General features: G+C 49.9%; 1 protein-coding gene across 2 annotated transcripts in view; it reads right to left on the bottom strand.

Annotated features, from left to right (window-relative positions):
• Positions 1-22,845, bottom strand: part of CCDC124 (coiled-coil domain containing 124) — a 62,990-nt gene that overhangs the window by 23,055 nt on the left and 17,090 nt on the right. Inside the window, exon 4 of one of the 2 annotated variants that reach the window (XM_086946804.1) lies at positions 12,300-12,426. The exons of the other annotated variant lie outside the window; for it this stretch is intronic. Coding sequence (XP_086802930.1) covers positions 12,300-12,341 — 42 coding nt within the window. The 5' untranslated portion in view covers positions 12,342-12,426. The remainder of the gene's footprint in view (positions 1-12,299; positions 12,427-22,845) is intronic. 2 annotated transcript variants of the gene reach the window in all.

Below are 22,845 nucleotides of genomic sequence, written 5' to 3'. Positions count from 1 at the left end.
CACAGATCTGGGTTTAATCCATCATTTTTTTTTGTTCATCCCACCACCGAGTTTGGACCCAGCCATATACAAATCAGTCTTGACCCTGTGCCCCATGGGAACAGTCCAGCCCAAACTGCAAGGCTAGGTCCTCCCTGGACTGGAAACGAGCATCCTGGGGACTAGTTCAGAGGTACCACCCCTCTTCATTCAGGCTTGATTGAATCCAGTGGCACAGCAAGCACGGAACCCATGTCCGGGCATATCCTTCCCACTTAGGGCAATAATGGATTAAACCCAAATCTGTGACTGGGGGTGAATGTTTGATTTGTTCAGCAGCCCATCCATCATTTGTTCTTTTTGCGTTTGTTCTCCTGCAAGCTTGTGCATCAGTCAAGCATGCACTACTGCTTCTTGTCCTGTCGGTTTGTGTTTCAGGGACGCTTGCGCTGCGGCTTTTTCTGCAGCCAGTCTGTATCAGGGAAGCTTGCACTACTGCTTGTTCAGCAGCTGGTGGTGTATGGAGCGAAGCTTGCACCACAGAGCACTAAGCACCACTGGTAAATGGATACGCATTTATTTAAATCTATGCTTTCGATCTAATGGGGAAATGAGCAGGACTTGAAGGATCCGATAATTTGTTCGCTCACAAACATAACACCGAGGAAGGAATCAAAGAACAGAGCCATCCTCTTTCAGAGTTTTTAATCTCATTAATTGGAATGGTTGTCCGCTGCAGAAGAACCTGCATTATGCATGCATGAGGGACACAAGTCTCAGGTATCACGACACAGGTAGCTGGAAAGGAAAACTATTCTAATCTCAGTGGCTTAAGTGTGACCAAGCGAGGACGGAGCAGGTACACCTGCAGGCACCTCTCAGACCAGGGGTGCCGCTTGTAGACGTAAATAATTCACCCAGACCTGAGGAATGGTGTGCACAGAAGAATTGCTGTAGGTAAACAAGAGGAAGCAACAACTGTGTGAGGTCAGCATGAACCTCCCTGTAATTGATACAAGTGGTAAGTAATTCAGCTGCGGGGTTACGTAAAGGTTTCCAGTCATCCTGGCACTGCGGCACCTCTGCTTACAAGGAGTGCCTCCTAGCAGTGATTCAGACAGGGGCCGGGGGGGTTGGGGCACAGTTCTTGCTGCACATCCTCTGATCTCGGGGAGTCCTCCTTGGATCGGGCCTTACCTGGAGAAGATGTGAACTTCAAGTCAGCCCTTCCATGCAGCATCACTGCAAGGCAAGTGCAGGGATTGGCGACAGCGATGAAAGGAACATGGAGTGCAAAGAGGTCCTGAGCCAACTCCCGCGCTCGGCTCAAGAAGGTCTCTTGACCGTGTGCCTCTTTCGAACCAACATTTACCCAAACCCACTCACCACCAACACTCTACATGCAGGACGGCGAGTTCGGGAGCAGATGTCAGGACAACGTGAACATCACATTAAGCTTAACTTTGCATTTTTAGCATTATGTTACCTAGGTAACCACTACATCACCACCTGAAGTAAAGTCTTACAACCTACACCTCTGTAAAAACTAAAATGTATTGTATTCAATGAGAATGTGCTCAAAGTCATGTACGGGATGAAGCAGGTTCACCTCCTCGACACCACTGCGCTCACTGTACTAACAAACCAACCCATACCCTCCGCACCAACTCGCCATCTTCTTGGAGCCATTTAGGCCCACCGTCCCCTCCGGTTCAGCCAGCGCAATGGCTGAACCTGCTCCGCGCGGACAAAGCATCCATCTCGAGACACTAGAGGAAGGACACAGTAACATGTGCCCCTGCATTATTATTCACTTGTGATCAGTTTGCAGATTATCATTTTAAAAGTTCCTAGCTCGACTATGCAGCCAATGAGGGATTAATGGCAAATTGAGTAAATCCATAAATATGTGGAAAACACCTCAGCGTTGCATAATTTCTGTGTCCGGCAGTCAGTACATGTTCTTTAGAGGCCAGAATAAGAACACGCCCACAGCAATGCACTAGATATAGGCAGCCAGGGAAAACTATCTATATAGTGACTGACACATTATGGAGACGTACTTCACAGGCACACACAGAAGAAACAGAGCCACTGTGAGTACTCTGTAGAATCCAACTAGAGAAGCACCCCACAGGGATGCTCTGGATGGAGGCAGTCATGACAGACAATCCACTTAGTTAACAAGAAGAGACCTATGGCAACCCCCAGTAGGAAAAACAAAATAAAAGTCATACACCCAGATTCATGAAGAACACATTTTGCGATTCCTTAATAGCGAAATTTACCGAATCGCTATTAAGGAATAGCAAAATGCTATTCATCAAGAAATCACCCAAGAAATAGCGATTTCTATTTATTCCTTAACTGCGACTCGCAAATTACGAGTCGCAATTAAGGAATATCTCCCCATTCATTCCTATGGGCCTAGAAGCCCATAGGATTGAATGGGAAGACACTCGCAATTTGCTAATCGCAAATAGCGATTCGCAAAATGAAATTGCAATTTCAAGGGTGCAGGGGTGTCCAAAGGACACCCTGTAGTACCCCTGAATTGTGAATTTACACTGATGTTGTGCACACACATGTCCAAAGGACATGTGTGTGTGTAACATGCAACTTAGAAAAATGCATTTAAATGCATTTTTCTAAGTTTTCGCTATTTACCACGAGGTTTGACTTTGTGGTAAATAGCGGTCCTAAATTGCGAATTCGCAATTTTTAAATGATTCATGAATAGCATTTAAGGAATGCTAATCCTCGCAAATTTGCGAATTCTTTATTAGCGATTTTTGCATTTGGGATGATAAATCCCAAATGCAAAAATTGCACTCGCAAAGGGCCAGATTCTCAGAATCTGGCCCTTTTGCGAGCGCATTTCGCTTAATGAATCTAGCTGTTAGTAGCATTTAAAATAAGCAATAAAAACAGAAAGTACTGATTTAAATTACTTGCAAAAGTACTATCTATCACAATTGTGTGACCAGGGCCAGATAAAACAATGTATACAATTATGAAAAAGATAAATAATCACAAGCTTACAATGAACCTACAAAAGTACCTTATTCTGAAATTGTCCTGATGCAGGCCTGTGAATGTCAAATACAAGGCGAAACTAGTTCAAATCACCAATGCTGCTAATAGAGGGTTTGGAAAATTGCTTAATGACCTACTGTGTAGAATACCAAGGGATGTACCTCTTTTGTGGATATTCTGAAGGGTATGGGACAAGCAGTGCTCGTGGTAATTATTTGTACAGCACTTGCTAACTATGCTGATTCTATATTATTTTTTGAAAGTATACTTACATTAAGTCTTCGAAATTTATCAAATGAAAACGCTTCCAAGATTTTTTTGAATATAAGAAATACATGGACTGAGCAAAAATTCCTGTGCTTACAACAAAGGTCCAAAAGGTGGCATTACATTAGCTAAATACTGCAGTGCAGTTACCATTGTGGCACCATTTTTGTCAAGCCAAACTAATGGGTGGTAATCTTGTGGTACAAATTATTTTTGAAACTTCTCTAACCAGTTTGTGCTGAGTGTCGCACCATGAAATCAGGCCAAAACATAGTCCTTCTCTCCTTCGTATTTTTCTATAATTATTGCACGAGAACAATTCATATAAGCATCAAAACTGGAATTTAATGTAATAAAAATATAAAAAAAGAAACATCAGCCTCGACCACAGATGATCCGACCACTGGGACAACACAGGTCTTTGCAGCAGGGTCGATGCTAACTCTGGTATCTCTCTCTTGCGAGGACATGAATGACCGAGGGTAGAGAGCCCGTGAAGCAGTAGGCCGCCTCTTGTTCAATGCGGGCGCTGCGGGCACCTGCCCCGTGGGGCACCAGACCCCCACCTCCTCCCTCGGCTGCCTTGACGTCACAGAAGGCTTCCTCTCTTAGTCATGGCTAATTGAAAACAAATCCACTTCCTTCCATTCAATCAATAAGACTTTGAGAGCGGCAGCCCACAATCCTGACAGCTCCTCTGTACCAGCCCTTGGATGGGGAGGAGCTAATGTCCACAGCAACGACAGGGCGGCCAATCAAAGCCAAGACGGGCTACCCTGCGAGACCAAGGAAGACTTGCATATGAGACAGCATAGGAGAGATGGAGTGGAGCTCGGGGTCTGCAAACTTCCCAGCTGAAGTGCACAACCAAACCCCCCCCATCCCCCCCCCTCCCCCCGAGACCCGGGGCAAAGGGACTGACGCCCGAGAACCCTTCAAGGGCACACCGTGCCAGTGCACAACCAAACTCACCCATACCAGTGATGGAGCACATCAAAGGAGAGGTGGAGTGGAGCTCGGGTGTGCAAACTTCACAGCTGAAGTGCACAACCAAACTCACCCCTTAGGACCCGGGGCAAAGGGACTGACGGCCGAGCACCCTTCAAGGGCATACCGTGCCAGTGATGGAGCACATCAAAGGAGAGATGGAGTGGAGCTCGGGGTCTGCAAACTTCACAGCTTAAGTGCACAACCAAACTCACCCCCTAAGACCCGGGGCAAAGGGACTGGCGCCCGAGCACCCTTCAAGGGCAAACCGTGCCAGTGATGGAGCACGTCAAATGAGAGATGGAGTGGAGCTCGGGGTCTGCAAGCTTCACAGCTTAAGTGTACAACCAAACTCACGCCCTGAGACCCGGGGCAAAGGGACTGACGCCCGAGCACAGGCAGGGGGACAGCAAACCCAGGCGGGCTGAGCCCTCCGGCGTGCAGGCCCCTCAGGGAGCAGCCACCAGGAGTGACGCTCCGTCCAGAGTCAGCCCCTGCAGGCTCCGCGCCTGCTCGTGAGTCCGCTGCAGTCAATGCGCTACCTGCCTGCCCAGGAGGCCGCAGCACGGCCTTGCAGTGCTGGGTCTGGCTGCACTGCTGCAGCACCACTCAGTGCAGTCACTGGCATCTGTGCCCGCCTCGAGCAGCATCAAGACACTCCCGCCCATGTATGGCCGAGTGCAGGGGATGGCGGGGGCCCTCGACGAGCCCCCAGCGCAGCGAGACCGGCCGGGCGCGTTACTGGGCCAGCTCGGAGCCCGGGGCGGGGCGCGGCGCACAATGGCTGCGTTTGTCAACCTTCAGCGGGAGAGGACAATGTCTGCCGAGGAGGGAGGGAAGCCCCCGGCAGCACTCTCCGTCGCTTCCAAGCACTGGCTCGTGAAGGGAAACAAAACCAGCGCCGCGGGCATCCTTTCTAGCCCCTCGCGCCGTGACCAGGCCCCATCCAGGCTTCCATTAATTCTCCTGGCTAGCAAAGCGCCTCGAACCCCTGTCCGGAAAGAAGGGCCCGTGAGTGCAGGCCGGAGTGTGGCGGCCTCCAGGCTGCTCTGAGCTCTCCCTCCAAAATATCAGGCCTCCCAGTCCGAAAGGACCCCTCCCCACCTGGGTGTCCCTGAAATACGGGCCCGGTCCCTCGCCCTTTAATTAATTATGCGGCATTATATCCGACACGTTTATGTAAGTCTAGGAAACCAGGTGAACAGGCCAGGGCGTTCGACACGCCGCTCACATGCCTGCCAGAACACACGGAACACGGGTGGAAACATAACATACTGCACCCGTGTCACAGCACTAGAACAACTGTGGCGACAGCACCATGGTGAGGCCACGCACGCTCACTGCTTCCATAGACGTAAATAATATATGTTTTATTATCCAGAATTTATGGAATTAAACGCCTCGAGGAGAGGTCCGGGGGTGTGCATGCCTGCTGAGTATCCATGTGTGCACGAGTGGCGGGCGTACATCTGTGGCGGGTGTGCACGAGTGGCGGTGCCCATGTGTGGCGGGTGTGCACGAGTGGCGGACGTACAGGTGTGGCGGGCGCAGGTGTGGCGGGCGTACAGGTGTGGCGGGTGTGCACGTGGCGGGTGTGCACGAGTGGCGGGCGTACAGGTGTGGCGGTGTCCAGGTGTGGCGGGTGTACAGGTGTGGCGGGTGTGCACGAGTGGTGGGCGTACAGGTGTGGCTGGTGTGCACGAGTGGTCCTCTGCACCACAAGCCTGCCGGGGATGCAGCATAGAGCTGCACACAGATGACGGGAGATGGGGTGATGCCCGGGTAGGTGGACGGGACAGAGGGGCCCCTGCTCATGGTGAGGATGCAGTGGAGCCGAGATGCTTCAGAGCAGAGGTAGGCCGTGTCCCCCCGCCAAGACTGGTGTCTTCAGCTCTTCCCACGAGGAGGAAGCCTGACCTCTGGCGGCACAGCCGGGAAATCACACAAGATTTATGTTCACTCCTTTAAGGCCCCACGAGTCTGCAGCGTGGACACCCACAAGAAGCTCCCTCGCTGAACTGCACCCTCTGTCACGCCTCTGCAACAACCAAAATACAAAGACATTTGATGGGAAAGGCGAAAGCCTGTCAGATCAGGGCGCCAGCTCCCACCGCCCCACCCCTCCCCTCCCCTCCCCCGGCCACAGGTAGAGTGGCCAGGATCTGACAAGACTGACTCCCACTCTACACACGCTCAAGGAAAACTCGCCTCCCCCGACCATGGGTAGAGTGGCCAGGATCTGATAGGACTGACTCCCACTATTCACACGCTTAAGGAAAACTCGCCTCCCCCGACCATGGGTAGAGTGGCTAGCATATGAGAGGACTGACTCCCACTCTACACGCGTTCAAGGAAAACTCACCTCCCCAGACCATGGGTAGAGTGGCCAGCATGTGAGAGGACTGACTCCCACTCTATACATGCGCAAGGAAAACTCGCTTCCACCGACCATGGGTTGAGTGGCCAGAATGTGAGAGGACCGACTCCCACTCTACACACGCTCAAGGAAAACTCGCCTCCACATACCATGGGTAGAGTGGCCAGCATGTGAGAGGACCGACTCCCACTCTACACACGCTCAAGGAAAACTCGCCTCCACCGACCATGGGTAGAGTGGCCAGCATGTGAGAAGACCGACTCCCACTCTACACACGCTCAAGGAAAACTCGCCTCCACCGACCATGGGTTGAGTGGCCAGCATGTGAGAAGACCGACTCCCACTCTACACACGCTCAAGGAAAAATCACCTCCCACGACCATGGGTAGAGTGGCCAGCATGTGAGAGGACTGACTCCCACTCTACACGCGTTTAAGGAAAACTCGCCTCCCACGACCATGGGTTGAGTGGCCAGCATGTGAGAGGACCGACTCCCACTCTACACACGCTCAAGGAAAACTCGCCTCCCACGACCATGGGTTGAGTGGCCAGCATGTGAGAGGACCGACTCCCACTCTACACACGCTCAAGGAAAACTCGCCTCCACCAACCATGGGTAGAGTGGCCAGCATGTGAGAAGACCGACTCCCACTCTACACACGCTCAAGGAAAACTCGCCTCCCACGACCATGGGTAGAGTGGCTAGCATGTGAGAGGACCGACTCCCACTCTACACACGCTCAAGGAAAACTCGCCTCCACCGACCATGGGTAGAGTGGCCAGGATGTGAGAGGACCGACTCCCACTCTACACACGCTCAAGGAAAACTCGCCTCCCACGACCATGGGTAGAGTGGCTAGCATGTGAGAGGACCGACTCCCACTCTACACACGCTCAAGGAAAACTCGCCTCCCACGATCATGGGTAGAGTGGCTAGCATGTGAGAGGACCGACTCCCACTCTACACACGCTCAAGGAAAACTCGCCTCCCACGACCATGGGTAGAGTGGCTAGCATGTGAGAGGACCGACTCCCACTCTACACACGCTCAAGGAAAACTCGCCTCCACCGACCATGGGTAGAGTGGCCAGGATGTGAGAGGACCGACTCCCACTCTACACACGCTCAAGGAAAACTCGCCTCCCACGACCATGGGTAGAGTGGCTAGCATGCGAAAGGACCAACTCCCGCTCTACACACGCTTATGGAAAACTCAATATGAACGAGGAGAGAGATTGAGAGCAGTCAAGGTTGCAAATTTGTGCAAGATTGGTCTGTGTCCACTCCATGTCCCCTATGTTCCTTCTCCCAGTGCCACACACACACACACTGTCCCCTACTTCTACCAATACTGTTTAAGGATGGCCCACTCCATGGGCCCTCCGAGTACTGCTGACAGACTGTCCACTCCATGGGCCCTCCGAGTACTGCTGACAGACTGTCCACTCCATGGGCCCTCCGAGTACTGCCGACAGACTGTCCACTCCATGGGCCCTCCGAGTACTGCTTACAGAATCTCCACTCCATGGGCCCTCCGAGTACTGCTTACAGAATCTCCACTCCATGGGCCCTCCGAGTACTGCTTACAGAATTTCCACTCCATGGGCCCTCCCAGTGCCGCTCACAGAATCTCCACTCCATGGCCCTCCCAGGGCTGCTTACAGACTCTATTCAATCGTGGCATTTATAGCGCGCACTGCTGCCTCCTAGGAGGCGTCCAGGCGCTGGCAGAAAACTCCTAAGTAAAGGGAAGGAGCCATCAGTCTGCACCCCCATCAGACAGGTGTCAATAGGTTGGGTTTGAGATGAAGTCTAAGAACAGATTCCGAGGGGCTGCAAGACGCTGAGCGGCCATTCACTGCACAGCTTGGAGGCCAGGCAGGTGCAGGGTCGCCCGCCTCTCCTGGCTTTGAGTATGCCAGGAAATTGGAGCAGTCTGAGATTGTTGAATCGAAGAGCATTGGAGCAGTCTGAGATTGTTGGATCAAAGAGCATTGGAGCAGTCTAAGATTGCTGGATCGAAGAGCATTGGAGCAGTCTAAGATTGTTGAATCGAAGAGCATTGGAGAAGTCAGATTGTTGGATCAAAGAGCACTGGTGCAGTCTGAGATTGCTGGATCGAAGAGCATTGGAGCAGTTTAAGATTGTTGAATCGAAGAGCATTGGAGCAGTCTGAGATTGTTGGATCGAAGAGCACTGGTGCAGTCTGAGATTGCTGGATCGAAGAGCACTGGTGCAGTCTGAGATTGCTGGATCGAAGAGCATTGGAGCAGTCTGAGATTGCTGGATCGAAGAGGAGCAGTCTGAGATTGCTGGATCGAAGAGGAGCAGTCTGAGATTGCTGGATCGAAGAGCATTGGAGCAGTCAGATTGCTGGATCGAAGAGCATTGGAGCAGTCTAAGATTGTTGAATCGAAGAGCATTGGAGCAGTCTGAGATTGTTGGATCGAAGAGCATTGGAGCAGTCTGAGATTGTTGGATCAAAGAGCATTGGAGCAGTCTGAGATTGTTGGATCAAAGAGCATTGGAGCAGTCTGAGATTGTTTGATCAAAGAGCATTGGAGCAGTCTAAGATTGTTGAATCGAAGAGCATTGGAGCAGTCTAAGATTGCTGGATCGAAGAGCATTGGAGCAGTCTGAGATTGTTGAATCGAAGAGCATTGGAGCAGTCTGAGATTGCTGGATCGAAGAGCATTGGAGCAGTCTGAGATTGCTGGATCGAAGAGCACTGGTGCAGTCTGAGATTGTTGGATCAAAGAGCACTGGTGCAGTCTGAGATTGCTGGATCGAAGAGCATTGGTGCAGTCTGAGATTGTTGGATCGAAGAGCATTGGAGCAGTCTGAGATTGTTGAATCGAAGAGCATTGGAGCAGTCTGAGATTGCTGGATCGAAGAGCATTGGAGCAGTCTGAGATTGCTGGATCGAAGAGCACTGGTGCAGTCTGAGATTGTTGGATCAAAGAGCACTGGTGCAGTCTGAGATTGCTGGATCGAAGAGCACTGGTGCAGTCTGAGATTGTTGGATCGAAGAGCACTGGTGCAGTCTGAGATTGCTGGATCGAAGAGCATTGGAGCAGTCAGATTGCTGGATCGAAGAGCACTGGTGCAGTCTGAGATTGTTGGATCGAAGAGCACTGGTGCAGTCTGAGATTGCTGGATCGAAGAGCATTGGAGCAGTCTGAGATTGCTGGATCGAAGAGCATTGGAGCAGTCTAAGATTGCTGGGTCGAAGAGCATTGGAGCAGTCTGAGATTGTTGGATCGAAGAGCATTGGAGCAGTCTGAGATTGTTGGATCGAAGAGCTCTGGGATGGAGGTGGGCTCGAGTCTTCTCCTCATGTACAAAGGACTTTTATGAGTGAAGGCTCTGAAGACGTGCACTTTGCCCCTCCATGTACTCCCTCGGGACCCCCAAAAGACCTCCCCCAGCCCTCGCGCACTGGCACTGCCCCAGTACCACTTACAAAGGTACCAATGACTGCGCCGGGAGCAGGGAGTACAGATGACAGACGAAGGAAAAGAAGAGATGGTTTCTCCTCACCCACTCAGTGCCCTTTAATCCCTACTCAACTTTGACTCGCTGTCTGACCTTGATGCACTAGACAGCCTTTAGTAATCGGAGCAGAAAGACAGACCCGAGATGGCTATACTCATGGCACGGCCTGGGGGCCCCGCAGGACTTCTTACCCAGGGATGACGTCCAAGAAAGCACAAGAGGCGCCGCAGGAGTCTATAGCAGGCCTGTGCTGCCATCTAGTGGAAGAACGTGGGAGAAGAGGAAAAGAAGCCAGCGGCAGCCAACGAGTACAGCAAACTGGAGAAAACAGACCACACTTGTCCGTATGGCAAACGAACCATGCAGGATGAGCCAGGGGGGTCTAAGAGCGGGCCCCGGCTTCCAGGGCCTGGCACGCCTTCTCTCGGACTCGGAGGCTCATAGAAGCTTTACTCACTGGTCTAGGATTCTAGGCGCTAGGTGTGCAACGGTAAACTGGGCGCCTTAACTCTGGCCTTGCAGACAAGCCCTGGCTCCTGGAAGGTGAGGTGAAGGTAAACGCGTTAGCCGGCACTGCGAGAATTATTGGGATGGCAGAATCAGTATGGATACCAGCAGGGCCCTCGAAACCCTCTGCGTGTGGGACCGGGTGGATGCCTCACGCACCCGCTGCCCCTCTATCCTGAAGACTCTACCCTCATCCCAGACCATAGGTGCCCCAGACTCCACTCCAGCAGTCTGGTGGCTTCTAGGCGCTCATTTTTCCAAAGGAACTCAAGTTCCTCCGCACCCTCACTTCACGGGGGACACAGTTTGGCTGACACTGCAGGGTCCCTCCGCGCGCAGCGATGCAGGTGCCTCCCTGATGCTTTCAGCTCACCCTGTGACCCCTTCACTGAGAGTCCCCTTCTGAACAGTCTCTCAGCTTCTTCCCCTGAAGAAAGGTCCGGGCAACCCCACCTCGCAGTCTAGGTCCAATTTCTTAGGATTCTGGCCCTGGCAAGGGGATTCGACGATAAATACCCCATTCACTAATGGACGCTGGACCAAGCTTTTTTAAATCATTTAACTGTTTTAAAATACTAAATACTGCTACCATTGCTGATATTTCATTTTACTTGCACGGTCACTTTCCTCTATTGCACTTCTGCTCAGTGGCGTCCTTCGCTATGGTGGAGGAGTGTCGCCCCACTGCTTTCTTGCAGTGCGAGAAGCAAAAAGAAACAAGCATTTGCAATAGGTCTCGCATTTGGAAGCGTTTTAGCTATTGGCGTTGTAAATGGCAATGTCTTTTACCTATGTGTCTTGGTTTGGAGTGTAATGGATGTAGGTTTTGTAGAATAGAATTATGTGGGTTGTATTGGAATTATTGTGGAACTGTGTGGGGTGGAATTGTGTGGTGTGGATGGTATTTGTGTAGTGGAATTATGTGGCATGATGAATAGAATAAGGTGAGAGCTGCACAGAATAGATATAAAGGAAGATAGAGAGGATAGGTAGTTTGTGTAGGAAGTGGTGAATTAACTCGAGAAAGAGGAGCAGAAAGAGTGCGAGAAACAGAGAAAGAAGGGGCGAGCAGGCACAGATGCATAAAGAGGCAGGACCTGTGTGTGCACAACTCTCATTAAGAAGAGGAGGAGAGTGTGGGTTTGAGCGACGGAAACCTTGAAAAGCCACAGGAAAGAAACTGTGCTTAGTATGGCTGAGCAGGAAGTACAGAGAGGAGTTGGGAAGTGTGAGAAAAGGATGAGAGGAGCAGTGGGATTGCGAGATGAGAGGGGGTAGTGGCGGTGTGAGGGGGAGATGAGAGGGCAGTGGGATTGCGAGATGAGAGGGGGTAGTGGCAATGTGAGGGAGAGATGAGAGGGCAGTGGGATTGCGAGATGAGAGGGGGTAGTGGCGGTGTGCGGGAGAGATGAGAGGGCAGTGGGTGTATGGGGCAGAGGTGACAGGGTTGGTGGAAGTGCAAGGGAGAGATGTGTTGGATTGGAATGGTCTGTTGTGGAATTGGGTGGTGTGGTGTTAAGTTGTGTAGTGGAAATATGTGGTATGTCAGTGACATACCTTTGAACGTTGATGAGAATTTGCTTCTGGATGATGTTGGCTTTTCTTCTACACAAAACATTTAAAGGATGCTTTAAACAACAAAAATACCCACTAGAAAGCGTTTGGTCAGTTGCAAGAATAACAAATCGCACATCTGTATCCCAGCAGAAAGAGGTGAGGCACCCAATCACAGAGGTGGTTTCAGCTGTGCTTGTCACGCGTATCCTTTAGGGGTTCATCTGGAACGAGGAGAAAAAAAAAAGAGATCCCTCTAGGAATGACACAAGTTGCACTCAAAGGCAAACCCTCGGACAGGTCTATGGTGAGAGAAAATGTCCACTGCCCCAGGCTCTGCTGGCAGTGTTCAGTGTGTCTGAAAATGCTGACTCTGCAGTTTAACTCTGTGCCCATTTGTATGAAATAACACAAGTACAGCATCACGGTAATCATAGGAACAGTCAGCAACACTGATCAACATAGGAGCTTAAATATAGTTTAGTAGTTTCTAAGTGTACGGATGTAAACCGTAATAGCATGTATGTTTCAGGGGAGAAAGCCACATGTAAAGCATAGAGAAAGTTGCTTGCACTCAGTGGTCAAACAGTTGGCTCCCTAGGCTAACAATGTTGTTGGGGACATTTTTTATGCAGATTTTGTTTCCTACTAATTTTGTGCTGCGTTGAACTTAGCTTGGTAGGCATACAGTTTTTTTCTCACGAGTTTTCTGTATTACTTGCAAAAAAACGCAAAAGTTGCAAAGTTTTATATAGGGTGGCCTTTTGCCTGCACATAGGGACTGTTTGCAATGCTTTTTGGCCTGGGAGTAATTTGCTATTCACTTCACTGGTGAGTGTAGAGACATTCATAAAAGCTCCGCAAAGGTATGCGACCGTACAAAAAACAAGTTATGCATAACCTGATTTTATGGTACTTGCTATAAACACATCTGGTGACAGTGCCAACTAACTCTTGCGACAGGAAACTACTGTCAGAGCCACGGGAGGCTCCGTGAACTGCATGAACGCCAGTACTCACGCACTGCGTGACATTCTACACACCCCTAACTCTAAATTACCGGCATTATAGGACTTAGAATGAAAGGACTGAGTTCACAATCTTCTATTTGAAATCGTCTGCAATGTTAAACAAGAAGGGGGGAGGAGGAGGCAGCGGCAGCCCGAAGAAAGGGAGCCAGCGGCAGTACCAGGTGAGCCCAAGAGAGTAAATTAGATCGTCTGTGAAAGTTAAAGGTTCTGAGCCAGGGAAAAGCTCATTGAGATTAAAAACAACTATTTAAAAATGCCAATTGTTTCGGTAGGGAGTGTGGCGTAACACTCTGAGCTGCCAACTTTGGAACTGGGTTAGAGTCTCGACGATGGCTCTACCATGGTGCAACGTCAAAAGCGGGCGTGCCCATTCCAAAAGCACATACGCTACCTTCTCGGAAGTAATAAATAAAATGAAACATGAAGCACATTGCCAGTCAATGAAGCTGTGCTGATAAAACAAAATACAGTTTATTTAAACACTGGTTGGAAAATGCAAGCGTGGGCACCATGCAGATACACAAGCCAAGGGGGTAGGGGTATCCCTCCCTAACCCTCCGCTTATTGTAAAAGGATTCGTCTGCACTCGTATGGGCGGACAGGCATGACTTTTTTTTTACATTTCTGGACGGAGCATGCGCGAAGTTGTTAACGTAACAAATTGTGTTGTTGGTGCTGGAAGTAGAGCTTTGTCCGTTCGATCTCAAGTTGGTGATACTGTCCTGTAGCCATGCCGGTGAAAATACAGGTTGTCTACCGGTAAGACGGCGCAGCTGTGGGTGGAACTGCAGCAGGGTGTGGTGTGAAAGGCAGCAAGATGGGGTGTGAAACACGGCACTGTGAGCGGTTACCTTCACGCTGGATCCGCTGATGTGAGTGTCCGCCTCCATGCTCTCTCCCCGGTCCTTCTTGCACGAGGGGGCCCGCAGCTTGTATGTAAAGGTGGGCTTTACCAGAGCCCATGGGGCCTGGCAGAATTCTGTAACAAGCATTTTGGGCGTTGTAGCAAATAAATATAAGGCCACGGTGATTGCTGCTTGTTACTCTTTGGGAGGTGTTGTATAACAAGCAGGAGGTGCGTAAACGCACGGCGCCAGCAATACACGTGCACATTCACTGTCTTGCAAGTGAATCTAATGTTGTGCATTCACAGGAGAGTTCACAATTGCAGTCCGTCCTGCGCATGCACATGTCCTGTCTCCCTTCCAAAGCAAGCAGTAACAATAGATCTCGCTAGCGACAGCACTTTCGCGCTGCGTCGCTAGGCGAGACCTAAAAATGGTAATAACTTTTAGTTATTACCATTTTATGTTTTCTTTTGCCGGTAGGCGGGATGGCGGGTCTGCTCTGCTCACGGAGCAGGGCAGGGGAGGAGTGGTGTGCCCACTCCTGAGTGTGCAATGACAGTTTGGTCGGCCCACTTGGCCCGCCCAAATCAGTCATACGCTCTCCCCTGTTCTCCATGCAGGCTTCATTGCAGTCTACATGGAGAACATGCCTGCCCAGGGCGCTCAGACCAATCACAACGCTCCATTAGAGCGTATTGATTAGCTTATGGGTGGGAGCCTGGCTGCCTGCTTCTTGTTACGACCTGGAGTTGGACACAGACGAGCAGGCAAGAAGACGCTGGATGGCGGCAAGATCAGTTTGATTTATTCTTATTTATATTTTTTTATAATGCAGTCTGTGGCTGCAATCCCCCGCACACGAACACCCCACCCATGATCAGTGGCGCCCAGTCCTTCTTCTGTTCTCTGGTGTACCGCTTGTTTTGGCGGTTTGATGAGGAGACAGCTTGATGTAATTCCCTATATCCTCATTTCAGGTGAGCAGGGAAACAGACAGGAGTGTCCCATTTTATCATTACTCTGCGCCCTTGCAATGACTCCCTCGCCGTACACTTATGTTGCAAGTGCTGTGACTGGGGGATACCCTTCGAGGACAGGACACATGCGGTGTCCCTGTACCGCAACAATCTCCTTATCTATTTAAAATTCATCACTTCTGATCTTTCTCCGCTTCACAATACATCGGAAGAGTTCACCAAGGCCGCTGGACTCCGGGAAAATGGGTAAAAATCAGCAATACACCCACTACACCCTGATCAACCACCATGGTCCATAAACTTTGGCACAACCCCCTTTCGCTGTCAAGGAGCTGCTACATGCTACTTGGGAATCCCTCTAGATCATAGTCCTGTGGATTTATTTGATGGGAACCTTCGGGTGGCACCGATAGGCTTCAAATCACGAATTCACTTCTGGCGCTCGTGGACTCTTGCCCCAATAGGCAAAATAGCACTAGTAAAAATAATTATACTACCCCACCTACTCTACCACTTAACAAAACTCCCCATAAACCGGTCCGCTCCTTCTTCAAGGAGCTTGACTCTCTGCTGGGATACCTTATCTTGAGGAACGGGTGATGCTGTGTGGCCTTGTCTAAATTACAGCTCCAGATGAGCCAGGGAAGGTTGGAAGCCCTACCAATTGAAGCATATTTTCTGGCAGTGCAGTTGCAATGGCTCTCACGCTGGACAGCTGGGAGATGCATCAGAGTCCCTCAATGCAGATGGCACACTCGCTCCCCAGTGATCCATCGACGCCTACTCCCAAAACTGTGCCCCACCCACCCCCCTCATTGTCACCCCTACAGGTGGTGGTGGCCCGGGGACTAAAATCAAGTATACACCACATGTCCCCAAAATACCAGAAAATGCTCCCACACAGCCCATAGTTGGTCTTCCTCCCCTGGGTCCTATACAAGCCGCGACCTAATTCCCTGGACAGAAAACTCAGTCCTCACACTTATGGATCTTTTCCTAAATGGCCAGTTCCGCTTGTATGATCAGTTACTGACAGACTATGATTTACCCCCAGGGCAATTCTTCTTTCACAACTCACACATGCCAAAATCTATGGAACATTACGGAGAAAGAACCCAAACCACACCCTGTACTACAAACAATACTTGCGATGGGCCCTGTCCATCAACTTATCACCTGGCTGTATAAAGTCATTCATTATTCACAAATTAACAATGCCTTCCCTGGACACACTCCGACACAAGTGGGGGGGAGGAGTTTGGGTGTAGTACACTATAAGGAATGGAGGACTGCCTTTGAATTCCCACAACAGGTATCCCACAACTCCAGCTTTAAAAACCTTCAACTCTTCATGCTACATCGCGCATACCTCACTCCAGCCCAAATACATTGTTTCTTCCCTCAAACAGGTGCAAAAAATTATGGATTTATCTGAGATCTGTGACTCGGGTAAATGTTTGATTAATTCAACATTCGGTCAATCATTTGTTCCTTTTTGCATTTGTCATTCTAAGTGGGAAGCGTATGCCCAAACGTGGGCATCGTGCTCGCTACGCCACCAGATTCAAGCTAGCCGACTGATGAGGGTGTTACCCCGTAACCGGTCCCAGGATGCTTGTTTCTGGTCCAGGGAGGACCTGGTCTGCCAGTTCGGATTGGACTGTTCCCATGGGGAGCAGGGTCCAGACTGATTTGCATATGGTTGGGTCTGCACTGGAATGACGTGGTGTGCAAAAAAAGATCGATTCAACCCAGATCAGTGACTGGGGGTGAATGTTTGTTAATTTAGCATTCCCTCCCATCATCTGATCGTTTTGCGTCCATAATTCGGGTGCAGCAGAGGAAAATGCGCTTCACTATGAAGAAGTTTGGGGTCTCTGTAAGCAACCCATCTCCCCTCAGTAGGATTTTTCTTCTCTCGCAGTTTTTGCAATAGACTGGGAATGATGATCTCCCCCATAGCGGCCCTCAGTTTATTCCTTGCTTGCCACTGCCCTCAAACGCCCCCTCATCTTCGCTTACTCACAACATACTACATCCCTTCTTCCTCAATGATAGACCTTGCCTTCACAGCCACAGTGCCTTCGCTCCAGGTTTATCGGGTACGATGCATCCTGCCGTACACCCCTTATTCCCCGCCACACCACCCCACCATCCCAGATTATACATCAGACCTTTTGTTACATAGGCTCGACAGACCCAGACTCCTATGCAAAAGCACATGATGACCATAATATTATATCCACTGTACTTACTTTGTGGACTTGCCTGTTGGTTTTCAACTTGTATATGCCACCTCAGTCCTGTATGGAAAAGTGCGATTACATCGTATTATACTGTTGACTGTACCTATTTTCTATGTTTCTAAAACCCAATAAAAAGACACCCCCACCCCCCAAAAAAGGGTGGGGGGACTTGCGATTAGTTATTGCAACTATCGCTCCAGATTCTTCACTCCTTCCCCCAATACACTTAGGTGTAAGGTTTTTCTGTCGTCACTTATGCTGACGACACTCAGATAGTCGTGTCGGTCAGTGGCTGGTAGCCTGGAAGAGGCCGCTAGCAGACTCCACAGCTGAAGGATATAGATTAGCAATTGGATGTCCAACATCAGTTTAGAACTTAAGTCTAGGAAAATCGAGCTGCTCCTGCTCAATAACAATACATTTTTCCAGCCCCCTCAATGGTGGCCAGAGGAATGAAGAGCACTTCCCACACTGGGTTCCAAAACAAAAAACCATGGTATTATTTCCGACGACAGACTGACATTCGAGAAAAGCATCAATCCGGTGACTACCTCAGCTTTCTTTGTTCTCAAAATGTTGAGGAAGATGTTTTTCCATTCATTTCCCAAAACATGCAGAAACAGGTGGTTACTGCACTTGTGCTCTTGAAACTTGACTACTGTAATGTACTATATGTTAATCTACAGCAGAAACAGCTAAATAAACTAAAAGTCCTGCAGAATGCCGCAGGGCGCATGATTCCGAGGATTCCCTAGGGATCACTCTTGTTCTCAAGCCTTGGCTCAGCTCTACTGGTTACCTATTCTCAAGCGAGTTGACTTCAAGGCACTTTACATTGCTTTTAAGGCACTAAATGACATGGGCCCTGAACATCTGAAACAGAAATTCATTTGGTACAGCACGTCCAGAATCTTCCAGTTCTCTTCAGCCCTCAATGTGCTGGTCCCCAAAGCCAAAATAATACATTGAGGTGGCAGGAGTTTCATCTATTGCACAGCCAAGAGATGGCACCCCCTTCCTCTTTATCTGAAGAAATGTACAGGTCTTCGTGCATTTAGGAAAGCTCTAAAAACATGATTGTTTAATTAAGTTTTTCCTCTTTCTCCCATGTCAAGATTCCAGTCATCAATCTTCTGGTTTTCAGGCAATTTTCATTCTGCAGCAAAAGCACCTAGACACCTTTAAGCAGTAGTATACTTTACAGAAAATAATTTTAGTTTCATACAGTTATCCATTCAAGAATCATGGCACAGGTTTCTATTTCATCGTTAAACCAAAGATACAGATAGCAGGTGAGTATTCCATCAGTCAGCGCGAAGACCAGTTTTGCATCTTTCCTTACTCCACTCAGACTGATACAGTCACATTCTTTGTTACAAGGTGGTAGTAGGAGAGCAGATGGAGCCAAAGGTTTTTCGGTAGGAGAAAGCCAAAGCAGCAATACAAACAAAAGGGAGTTTGTCCCACTATAACAGTTCTATAGTGAATGTTTGGGAGGGAGATAGCGTGTGTGGTCTAGGAAAAGGCAGTGGAAGCTGCATAAGCTTCAAAGGGACACTCTGTCTCCCCTCTTCCACAAGGAAAAGTCTGCCCCACTACAAAGAATCTAAGAAATGTCAGGAAAGAGCCTTGCAATTAACACTGTTGTCTAATCACTATCCACAACCCATTATCTTAGGTACCATTTGGGGGTTACAAACACAAAATGGATTCCAATGAAGGTGTGGTCAGTCCTGTCACACATTTCCCAGACATGCATGAGAGGCTAGTAGGCAACTCTCCTTGGCATGGTCAGTTAAAAAAGCCTCACTATAAGTTCCACTATAATGTTCTTGCTGCCACCTCTGTCGTCCTCTACAGCCTCCTGTGCTGATAGCAGTCACGCTTGACAAGGAGGGTAGATTGTTCTGAATCTCAGTTTGTGTCACAAACACGCTTTCAGCGCACAAGCATGATTGTTGTGTGCCCTGAGGAGGGAGGAACCAAACTATAGCTTGATAGGATGATCCTGAGGCAGGGATGCATGGTACTCCAAAGCCAAGCCTCAGACCTTCCTCCAGCACAACAGATGCAACAAGACGACAGGGATAGAACTCCAGTAGGTCAGTGGCACACCACAAGCAATGTCTCCCTCCACAAAGAGGAGCAAAATATACTAATCATAATAAGTAAGTAAACAGTTGGCGGGTTGAGGTGCAAGAAATACAGGCCAGGGTCTATGATCAGGACAGCTATTTGTAGGAGGTGCATGACCGTCGATATACAGTCACGGAGAATGCATTGTGTCAAATGTGATTAGATATCCTAGTAAGGGAGGAACTGACAGGAAAGCTTCATGAGATCTTTAACATCTGCCCTTCAGCTGGAGATTGAGTGCCACCTTTCACAGATAAAAACACCGATTTGTTTACGTTTCAAGATCCTGCAAAGGCCTGGAAAAGATGTTTCAATGGAAATTTACTGGAAATCTCCTGTATTTATTTCCAATATGACCTTTGGGGTTTTTGTGGACTCGTCAGTCAGGGACCATTAAGGCACCTCTATGGTACATACCAAAGTTGTTTCATTTTAGATTTACTTTTTAATGCATGTTCCGGTAAGGGCGAAATATTGGCTTCGGAGTCATTTTTCATAAACGGCCAGGTGGCAAAACTAGTTGGAAAGCCTGTGTTCATCTTTAGATGAGTCTTTGCAAACCCTCTGTAAAGCCTGGGTCTGCAATTCCCGGCCCAGTCTCTTCGTCACAGTGTCAAGGTACAATGGGGACACACAGAACAAGACAAAGGGGTCTTGAATGTAGCACCAAGTGATAAGCTTAAGCCAAAAGCCCTCGCTGTGACTGGAAAAGCCATATTACCACACCCTATTAGCTTGTTCTGACTTACTCTATGTTGTTTCTTCATCGAACGCTACACTAAGTCCACCTGAGATGTTGTACATTTTTAGTTGTTGGTAGAGCTGGACTGCTCCGTATAGAAAGTTGTGTCCGACAGAACTAAGAAGATGGGTGGGTGCAGAATGTAAAGTACAAACCATGTAAAACAAGCATTTACAATGCAACGGTTTCGCCTTTGGAAAAGTTAGAGCTATTGGCATTGTAAATGACAACATTTGTATTTATGTGTTGGTTTTGAAAACAGATAAATAAATGGCATTGTCATTTACATTGCCAATAGCTTAACCTCTAGCAAATGTGAGACCTATTGTACCCTACGGACGAGCTCAGCAGACAACAATTACTACCACACACACACACCCAGAGCCACACAAACACACCCAGAGCCAGCCACACACACACACACCCAGAGCCACACACACACACACACACACACAGACACACACACACACACACCCAGAGCCACACACATACACACCCAGAGCCACACACATACACACCCAGAGCCACACACATACACACCCAGAGCCACACACACACCCAGAGCCACACACACACACACCCACACCCAGAGCCATACACACACCCACACCCAGAGCCACACACACACACCCCGACACCCAGAGCCACACACACACCCACACACACACCCAGAGCAACACACACCCACACCCAGAGCAACACACACACACCCAGAGCAACACACACCCACACCCACACACACACCCACACCCACCGACACCCAGAGCCACACACACACACACCCCGACACCCAGAGCGCCACACACACCCAGAGCAACACACACCCACACCCAGAGCAACACACACCCACACCCAGAGCAACACACACACACACCCACACCCAGAGCAACACACACACACACACACCCAGAGCAACACACACACACCCACCCAGAGCAACACACACACACACACCCAGAGCAACACACACACACACACCCAGAGCAACACACACACACACACACCCAGAGCAACACACACACACACACACCCAGAGCAACACACACACACACACACCCAGAGCAACACACACACACACACACCCAGAGCAACACACACACACACACACCCAGAGCAACACACACACACCCACCCAGAGCAACACACACACACACACCCAGAGCCACACACACACACCCACCCAGAGCCACACACACACACACACCCAGAGCCACACACACACACACACCCAGAGCCACACACCCCCACCCAGAGCCACACACACCCACCCAGAGCCAAACACACACACACTCAGGAGAGCAAGCACAGCGAGGGGGCAGGGAAGCTAGCACAGCGAGGGGGCAGGGAAGCAAGCACAGCGAGGGGGCAGGGAAGCAAGCACAGCGAAGGGGCAGGGAAGCAAGCACAGCCAGGGGGCAGGGAAGCAAGCACAGCCAGGGGGCAGGGAAGCAAGCACAGCCAGGGGGCAGGGAAGCAAGCACAGCCAGGGGGCAGGGAAGCAAGCACAGCCAGGGGGCAGGGAAGCAAGCACAGCCAGGGGGCAGGGAAGCAAGCACAGCCAGGTTGCAGGGGAGCAAGCACAGCCAGGTTGCAGGGGAGCAAGCACAGCCAGGGGAAGGGGAACCAGGGGGCGTGGGAGCAAGAACAGCCAGGGGGCAGGGAAGCAAGCACGGGCAGGGAAGCAAGCACAGCCAGGGGGCAGGGAAGCAAGCACAGCCAGGGGGCAGGGAAGCAAGCACAGCCAGGGGGCAGGGAAGCAAGCACAGCCAGGGGGCAGGGAAGCAAGCACAGCCATGTTTCCAGTGCTTGGCTATTGTGAACAAACCATTAGTATCCGGCCTGCCACTCAAACGAAAACAACTCCCAGAATACCTTAATAGCTAAATGAAACCTCAGAAGTAGAAACATTATTACACCCATTCCTATGAAGCTCTTCACCCACTCTCTACTAATCTGTTTGAATCCTCAATCATGAGTCAGTGCGAAGAGTCAACAAACAAAGAACAAGTTACTAGAATACATGTACTAGATGTAGAATTAAGGATGGCAACCCTGAGTCAATGCAGAGTCAGAGAAAAAAAAGTCCCTGGAATAGATGCTACATGCACCAGATGCAGAATAAGGAAGGCCAGCGCTAATAGTTAATTTAGTCACAAGGGAGACATAGCAGACACTGGCAGGTCTAGTTCACTGGCAAGAACGTGCCCAGACATTAATGCAACACAGCATATGGAGTGTGGCGATCTGTCCCTAGATCGACAGTGTGTGAAATCAAGAGTGAATTGAGGTGGCTAGAGAAAGAACACCAGAGAAACCTGTGGCGGAGTGAGGCAGCGGCACACGGTATGTTGATGACCAGTGCAAGTTAAGGATACAAAGCAGCAAACTGAACCGAAACTAAAATACAGACGGTTTCACTCCAAGGGGGCCTTAGGTATGAAAAACTAGCCGAGGCTGGGCGACAGGAGAGTGACTCCTTGTCACGGGGAGCGCCGTTTACGGAGGCTCTAAACGAGTGTGGGCGTCCACACAGCAGGGCGATGAATACATTACCGATGTCTGGCCGGGCTCCGTGCGCAAAATGGCCGTCCTTTGCGGGTCTTTGAATTGGCCATTGTGTCGGCTGGTCGGGTGTTCAAGCGGACCACGCCATGAAGGCTACT

This window comes from Lissotriton vulgaris, chromosome 12 (genome assembly GCF_964263255.1).
Source record: "Lissotriton vulgaris chromosome 12, aLisVul1.2, whole genome shotgun sequence".
Taxonomy (NCBI): Eukaryota; Metazoa; Chordata; class Amphibia; order Caudata; family Salamandridae; genus Lissotriton; species Lissotriton vulgaris.
Note: the sequence above shows the minus strand (reverse complement) of the source record. Positions and strands in the feature narration are given on the sequence as shown.